The 9156-nt window shown below is 32.8% G+C and overlaps 1 protein-coding gene across 1 annotated transcript; it reads left to right on the top strand.

The window, feature by feature from the left end:
- The first annotated feature begins 2088 nt into the window (after window positions 1–2088).
- On the top strand, window positions 2089–8577 carry LOC144544085 (uncharacterized). The gene is made up of 8 exons (XM_078292502.1): window positions 2089–2955; window positions 3073–3476; window positions 4071–4143; window positions 4323–4326; window positions 4422–4537; window positions 7144–7293; window positions 7921–8073; window positions 8335–8577. Exons 1-8 carry the CDS (start codon window positions 2089–2091, stop codon window positions 8575–8577), a joined length of 2010 nt encoding a protein of 669 aa, XP_078148628.1.
- Window positions 8578–9156: the final 579 nt, after the last annotated feature.

Here is a 9156-nt window from a genome sequence, read left to right as displayed (position 1 = left end):
GAAATGTTTATATTCACTTAATTTGAAATATTTATATTCCCTCAAAATTATATAAAAAATCATTCATAAATATAAAAAATAATAAAAAATGGGGGTCTCCCTATTTTGTGTTTTTAGGTATAATATATAGAAATAAATCTTAAAAATAAATAGTTTTAGTGAAAATAATTATTTGTTTGTCGTGCTTCACATTACATTATTTATTTGATTTGTTTGTCATGCTTCACATTAAATTAACTTAATTATCTTGTTTATCTTTTTATACAAATACTATTTGCTTGTTAAATATTATCTATGTTTATTGAAAAACACCAGTCATTAATTCCATTTCCGTAATTTGCATAGTGTTACAGATATAAGAAGAACAAATAAGTAAAAAGTCAATAAACTTTGACCATAATAATAAACACATATAACAATATACATTCATACAAACAATATTAAAAGATTAACAATACTAATGCAAAAGCAACAACAAAATTAAAATAATTTTTTTTTCGCTGAAACTATTTATTTTCACGATTTATTTAAATATATTAAACCTAAAAAAACAAAAAAACAAAATGGGGTACTGAAGCAAATATTCCGTATACCATGGTCTGTACCGAAAATATGGTTAGGTCCTTGCTATATTTGGAGGAAAAATAATACTCCCTTTATTTTCTGACATTTCATTTTTCTTTCTTTCTAAATATAATTGTTTCCCTTAAGCCAACTTAAGGATGGGTGTGACAAGAATCAAATTTAATTTTGAAAACGGTTGTATACTAATTCCATGTACAACAAAAAGTTTTGTTATTTTATAAATAATTTCTTATCTTTTTCGAAATATTCTGAAGTTCTAAAATAAGAAAAATACCAAATAAAAATAAAACTATATATCTTTCCAATTATATTTTGGTTTTTTATTTCTGCAACATTTTTCTAATTTGTGACGTTTAAGAAAAGAGATGGAAAAAGTATGTAGCCTCAAAATAAAAATAAAAACTATTATATATCTTTCCAATTATATATTTTTTTTCTTATTTCGGCAATATTTTTCTAATTTGTGACGCTTAAGAAAGAGTTGAAAATAGTACCCTCAAAATAAAAATAAAAACTGTACATATCTTTCCAATTACATATTTTTTTTCTTATTTCGGCAATATTTTTCTAATTTGTGACGTTTATGAAAGAGATGAAAATAGCACCCTTAAACCATAGGTCATGCATCTACCCTACCCGTATTTAAATCAACCACGTACACACACAACTCATCTACTCTACTCGAACCCGAGTTCTTACGTAGGAGAACTAATATCATAACCAGCTGCGCGAGGTAGTGGTGGTGCATTATTTTATTTCATATTAACATATATCCTTGGTACGTGCGGCTGGCTGGGAAGTGAAATCCCTCAAAAGGTGATTTCGGGCGAATCTTGTAATCAGTAGTTCGCGGGCAATTATTTCGACTCGACGTGTCTTCTGTTCATTACAAGTTGGAGTTAATTACTGCGGAGTACTTAAATACGGGTAATTGATAGGCTTCAGGTAAATAAGCTTCAGTATAACTTATTTTCAAGTGTTAATTATTTTTTATAAGCTTTTGAATTTTGATCACGGCAATTGATTTTGTGACAAAGCATTCTTCTTTGTAGAAAAATATTTGTTTTCAATGTTGTTTTCAAAAGAGAAGGAAATTAATATTTGAGCTCAGTTTTCAAGTAATCATTCCAAATTAAGTTTTGCATGTAGTTTTTGATGTATAATCAGCAATATATCAATCAGAATATGTAATATATATTTGTTTTCTATTAACTTGTGAAATCAAATAATCACTTCAATCATATATAGAAATATACTAATTATACAAAATTATCTGCTTTCAATTTTCTAACAAAGATATATATATATATATATATATATATATATATATATATATATATATATACAAACACCTATATAAAAAAATTATATAGACGACTTAATTTTCTTTCAATAAATGATGAAAATAGTACATGACTTCTTTTCTTTTTTTCCTCAATACAGCAGGATCCTCTCGATCGTGATACCGACCACAACACCAATCGAATATTACATCATTGATTGATGGAGAATATACTTGCTGTTCCGAACATGTCAAAAGAGATTACCGACATAATAAGTTACCTTCCTAAAGACTTGATTGAGGAAATTTTAAGCTTGTTATCATCAAGAGACATTATGCGCTTGAGCGTTTTGTCGAAGATATGGAGAGAAGAAATATGTTCCTCCTTACAATGTCTCAACTTGGACCTAAGTGATTTTGGATGGCAACTTACGAAACTAGATGATGCAAGCTTGGAGAACTTTGTCAATGTTGTTCTCCAATATTACGATGCCTCGCGTCTGAACGTGTTCAATCTAATTTGTCGAGACAAATACCTCGAAAAATATACTCTGTCATTTATAACCGAGGCCATCAAGTTCAATCCACGAATCGTCAATCTGGATGTTCCGATCTCCTATACTAATACATTTTCTAGCATTTTCACTTGCAAATCTGTAAAGGAACTCAACTTGACTTGCCAATTACGACATGGAATTCTTGCAACGCCAGAGGTTGTATCCCTCCTAAACCTTAAAAAATTGTGCCTGACAGATGTACTAGTTGGTGGTGAAAGCTTTAGGAAACTCCTCTCAGGTTGTCCTGTGATAGAAGACATGTCCTTAACAAATTGCACCATATCCGGAGACGGTAACATTTCTAGTACAACATTGAAGTCCTTGTTATTGGAAAGATGTACTTATTTCCGTCTTTCCATTTGCGCTCCTAAGCTGATATCTTTGGAGTATGCTAGCTCGGGCAACATAATAAAACTGCTGAACTTGTCATCATTAGTTTTTGCTCATGTGACTTGTTGTTATCGTCCATACGGCACCGTAATTGGCCTTTCTTCTGTTCAACATCTGGATTTGTGTGGCACAAAAATGAAGGTATACATCTCATCTTGTTGATTTTTTCGTATTTTTGTTATTTTTTTTAAAGAAAGAAACATACACTTGGTATTTCGAGAGTACTTATGGCTGAATTTTTATATGTGCTCTATATAGATTGTATTGGATGAAGAATTATTCAAGCTACCAAAGTTCCACAATCTGAAGAGTTTATCTCTGAACGGTTGGTGCGTGGCATGTCATCCGGGTCCCGTGGCATGGTTCCTTGAGAATTCGCCAACTCTGGAGAATCTTGCAGTATGTCTAGAAAGACAATATTGCATGGTAAAGAAAAAGAGGAATCACCAAAATTTAAGGCAGATGGAGGCTCCTCGTTGCAAGAAGCTGAAGAAGCTAGAGATCAGTGTATTAAAAGGATACAAGAAAGCCTATGGATCGGGAATGGCTTTTCTGAAATTTTTGAAGGACATAGAGATAGCTGAGATTGTGTTATACAATCGAGTCTGGATCAGGAATGGATTTTTCAAAAATTGTGTAGAGAACGGATCACCACTGAGATTGTGCTAATAGCAAAAGCCAGAAACCTTTACAAATAATTATCCATGTGAATTGTCGTTCAAGTTTATTCTTAGACATGATTTACTTTGTTTTGTTGACTTTTTGGTGCGCTATATAAATAATTTCTTTGTTATTAGATTTTATCTGTTATATTGGATTTTTGCGCTTACTTCTGATTAATTATATATAATGTGATGAATTCAAAATATATAAATTTAGATTGAGCTGGTTGTACGTACCTAATTTGCTATTAACTACATACACGAAATGTGGGGAAACAAATCAAAAGAAAAAAAAAAGGAAACATTTTAATGAAAGTAAGCGTGTAATATAAAAAAGAAAAGAAAAAAGGAAGTTCACACTCCACAGCAAAGCGTGAACTTCAGAAAAAATAAAGCATAATTCGTTTTCGGTAAATTTACCCAACACATTTTGTTCTATATTAAATTTACAACATCATAAAAAAAGGAATGCAATATAAAAGCAAACAATTTTGCCTCATCCACACAAAAGAAAACAAAAAATAGCAAATTATCACATGTTGAGAAGAGCAAGAGCAATTGCAGCGAGTTGCTTTGCATTTGTATTTTCCTTAGACAAAACCGATGTGGTTTGTTTATCAGAAAATGCACCCTCACAGTTACCGGGTTTATCAAGTGCTGCGCTGAGGTATGTCCTAGCAGTGCCTTTCTGCGACGAATCAATGGCTTTGGCAGCTACGGATAGATTATCAATCATGCTAGAGTACAAACTTCTGCAAGTGCTGAGCTCAGGATTCATAGCAACATTTGCTGCATCTGAAAGTAGATTTTTAATTTTTGCCTTGGTTCTTTTTGCATTTTCTGAAGCAAGGTTTGTGGCGATTTTAGCGAGTTCGGCTGAGTTTGCCGATGTGCTCTTCGGGTCGGCTTGTAGTGATGTCAGACAGATATTATAATTTACATTAGGACTGCTGGCTGCTGCTGCTTTACAGGCATCAGGTAAAGAAGCATTGTTGATATGTGGAAAGGAAACAAGAAATGCTAGAAACAGGATAACAATTGAAGAAGAAAGAATAGGCATGGTTGATGGAATAATTTTGTGAAGGTGTTGGATTAATGGTTCTAAAAGGTTATTATAGTAGGTCACCTTTTTTCAGAGTGAAAATAATTACCTTATTATGATTCCTCCCTATCCTGTCATTTTACTATTTAAAGAGAATTTGTTACTGTGTCTCTATAGCTCCTCTGTCGCCTTAAACATTCTTCTAGGCTGTGTGTAAAAACAGAGGTTCAATTTCTTCTATCCACGGATTTCATGTATGGAAAACCTACTTAAAATCTTATATGACAGGGAAATTGCGGTCAAGTGTGCAACAAATCCTAATTTATAAATTTAATATTTAAATTAATTGAAAAAGCACATCAAAAATTGAAATATTAATTAGATCGATGCAGTATGGTACCAATTTTAAATCTCCAAATTTGTTTTCCTAAAATAATAACGGCGAAACTAAGTTTAGCGAATGAAGAAAACACATCAAAATTTATAGCACCTAGACTTCTATGAAATTTTACAATACCTCTCTTCAAAATACAATTGACTTTATTAACCATAATCCCTTCAAACTTGTACATCGAAAAGTGGAATGAGTTATAACTTTATGTTAAGTTTTGGATGGAAAAAAATTGGGTTTCGGATCAAATTCACTATGTTATGCATAGTGCAGATTGGTCCATACTATGAATCAATATTTCATTCTTCAAAGTTTAAATAGTCGATCTAACCGTTCAACATGATCTCTAAATAAAAATATATTTGTAGATCAAATTTTACATTTTTTTACAATTTGTATATTATTTGTTTTAGATAGGTAAAAAATTACTTGATCTAAAAATTATTCAAAAGTAGTGTTTCTTCTACCTATCTAAATAAATAGTAATGAAAATTAAAATGTAAAATTTAGTTGATAAGTATATTTTTATATGAAGATCATGTTGAACGGTTAGATCGAGTATTTGAACTTTAAAAATAAAAATATTGATACATAGTACGGGTTAAGTAACATAGCTTTACTCATCATTATTTAATTTTATATGAAGAGATTAAATTTTAACAAAACAGACATCATTCAACTTTGAAATCACTCTCATACTCTTACAGTATTATTATCGTCTGCATAGTGACAAGATACCCGAATTATACCCGAATTATACCCGTTTAATTCTTTTTTGGGGTGATGCCGAACCGAACACCGAATTATTCGGTTGACCGAACTTTGACCGAATTAAACCCCGAATAATTCCCGAATTTTACGAACTTTTTCCGAATTTTCCGAATTATTCACGAATTTTTCCAAGAACAATGATTTTTTTGGTTTTTTATTTTTTTGCTCCCTTGCAGGATTAAGATTTCTGATCCGGATCATTCCGAATCATTTCCGAATTATACCCGAATCACGAATTTTTGATCTCGCCGAACTGAACCCAAATAATTCATTTGTCACTATGATCGTCTGTCGTGGTGCACGTGCAGGGTTTGCTTCCGCCACAGAGAATCCGAAGCAAAGTTATTAATTTTCTTCAAATTCCTATATGCAAAACGGCGAAAACGGTCAACATTTCTAGCAAAGATGAAAAAGAAGGGGCGGTCAACACTGTAGAGTAGAACCTACAGTAGAGTAGAACAGGCACGCTTGGAATTCACATCCCCTACCTGACTCGGTACAATTGAAATGGACGGTTCAGGATCTTCCTTTTAAGTTGGCACGAATCTTAAAGCACAATTAATGCTCGCCCCAGCGCCATACCGAACAGGCACCAAGCTGAGAATAAATCTGGACCGTCCATTTCAATTGTGTTGAGTCAGGTACCTGAGAAGATACGGATCTGCAAGCTTGAGGCTACCTCGAAAATTACATGGTGCATTCGTGCCTTTTCCACTTCCCTCTTCACACCTCGTTTCTTGTACCCAGAAGGCCAGACTTCTATAAAAGAAACTAATAACCAAGGTGATCTTAGTCTTGGAGATTTCTGACATTTGAAGGAGATTATTGGAGGTAGATCTCTCTCTTCTTCTTTTTTATATTGCTTGGTAGTGGCTGCCTTGGAGGTAGATCTCTCAATACCATCTCTTTCCTATTGTCATATAGAGCAAGCTAGATTATTCCATAATAAAAGGATCAGTCATATAGAGCAAGCTAGTTCTTTTGATGGGGTTATTGTAGTGAAGAGATACAGGACAAGCATAGTACTGTAACTTATAGCTTCCTTTGGTATTTCTTTATTTCAACAGAGTATTCTTGCATGCAAGGTGTTTGAGAAATTGCTTCTTCAAGGGGAGGATGGAGAAAAATAACTGTTTGGAAACCAATGACGCCACTGATAGGATTAGCAATTCAAACTTGTTCGTATTACAGAAGATTGTGTTTATTACAATTCTGGAGCTTTTGAGGGCTGTATCTTGCAAGCCCTTAAGTTCAAACCTCGAATTTTATCCCTTTCTTTTTGTTGGCAAGAACTCTACAGTCTTGATGCTGGTCCAATTTTCACATGTGCATCACTGCGTGATGTTGTGTTTGAGCAAGATTGGTGTCATCATTTCGAAATTGCACCCAGCTCAATCCACCTCCCGTGCCTCAAAAAATTACATCTCACTTGTATGAGAGTGAATGATGATTTTGTGAATAAGCTTTTCTTTGGTTGTCCCATCCTTGAAGAATTGTTTCTACACGATTGTAATTTGAACATCTATAAGATTTCTTCTGGCAAATTGAAGAACTTGTCTCTCATGAGCAGTCGTCATGATGAACAAAGCTGGGAGATTTCTACTCCTAGTCTGGTAAACTTGGAACTTAATACTGTGTTAGGCCATATGGAAGGAATTCCATTGAACAAAATGGCATCCCTCCTTAATGCAAGCATTCACTTAGTCACTCCGTTTGATTATAATTTTACTAATAGTGAGCCCAAGTTTCTAAGCTTTCTTTCAAACGTCACAAAGCTAGATCTTGCACTAACTAATGCTTAGCTTGAGGTACTATTTCTTAACATTACTGTATTTAAGTTGGTAATATATATTCAGGCATTTTCACTCTGTAGAAAAACCTTTTTAAGGCTTAGAAATATTATCTGGGGTAGAAGCTGGTTCCTTGGCTGTGTTAAGTCTGTTACATTATTAAATTCTGTCAAACATCAAGTAATGCATTTTACTTCTTTAGTTGTAAATGTGTTTGAATAAGGAACTCACTATTTTCCCCTTATGGGATGCAAAATTACAAGTACTTTATTTCATATTTGCTCATGGATTTTTTTTTATAAAATACGGACAATACTTTTCTTTTCAACTTGTTACCCTACATTAATAGTACCTTTGAATCTTTGGTTTTGTTCATTCAGATTGTTTATTATACAAATTTAAATGGTTCTTACTAAGAAAATTAAACTGTTGTTTCTATTTTGTATGTAGTGGTTGCTTGAGAAAGAAGTTCCTAATTGCCAAATCTTCAACAACTTGAAGACCTTGAAACTTGGTTGTTGGTGTATGAGTAATGATTTTGAGTTGGTTGCTTTTTTCCTCCGTTCACCAAATCTACGGAGGCTCGCGTTACACCATTGCAATGTAATCCCTGTTGCATATATACCCAGGGTCACACACACACGTGCACACACACGCATGGATCCACATATTTTCAAGTATTTTTATAGCCCTTCAGAGGCAAGGAATAAAAAAACTTGATAACAATACAAAATTCAAGGTTAAACATATGATCTCACATAAATACTTTTTTACCAGTTCCTGCATGAATCAGACACATAATTATATAATATTTACATTATATGAGACTTGTTTTTATGATTACTCTAATTTTTATTTTTTCAGGCTTTCTCAATACCAGGATGGGAATGGGAAGATGACACGGAAGAATCATGCCAGGAGGAAGCAGGAGGTGCTTTATTCCAGCAGAACCAGCTTGAGATTGTGAAAATCATAAACGTGGGCGTGCGGTGTAACGATGAATGTACTGATTTGCTTGTCAACAAATTGCAAGCCCATGTGAAGACCATTGAGAAAATTATAATAACACTGCGTGGTTCGAAATCCAAAAGAAACAATCCTTTGTAAATATTTAATAGTTGAATGGCTTCCTTTACTCAAAAAATATATCTCCTCTCCTTTTTTTTAGGTTTGTCTGGACTTATGTGATTTGAAAATCTCCAGGATATGTTTCAAACCGTTGAAGAACTTGTTATTTTGTTTTTTATGTCAGATTAATTTGGAAACATGCCAGCCTCCAATTAAAATCTTCATTTGATTAATTTGCAGTAACTTCTGATGGATTATCCTAATTACCTACAAAGAAAAATGTCAGCCTCCTTTGTGAACATGTCATTTATGTAGGGGTGTAAACGGTCGGATACGGATTGGATATTAAACGTTACGGATCGGATATCGGACGGATACAGATATTTTTCATAATTAGTTTGTTGGTTACAAAACATCTATTATATTATTAAAATATTAGTCAATAATTATGTCATAGTGTTATATTGTTTATCAAAATATATATATATATATATATATATATATATATGCAATTTAATAAATTATTGGTACAATATGCAATTTAATAAATCAATTTAAGAACATATAGCAGCAGGCCCGGCTATTTATTCTAATATCGAATTAAAATTAAGTAACATC

The sequence above is a fragment of the Carex rostrata genome, chromosome 26 (genome assembly GCF_964058835.1).
Source record: "Carex rostrata chromosome 26, lpCarRost1.2, whole genome shotgun sequence".
Lineage (NCBI taxonomy): Eukaryota > Viridiplantae > Streptophyta > Magnoliopsida > Poales > Cyperaceae > Carex > Carex rostrata.
This window is presented reverse-complemented; position numbering and strand designations above follow the sequence as displayed.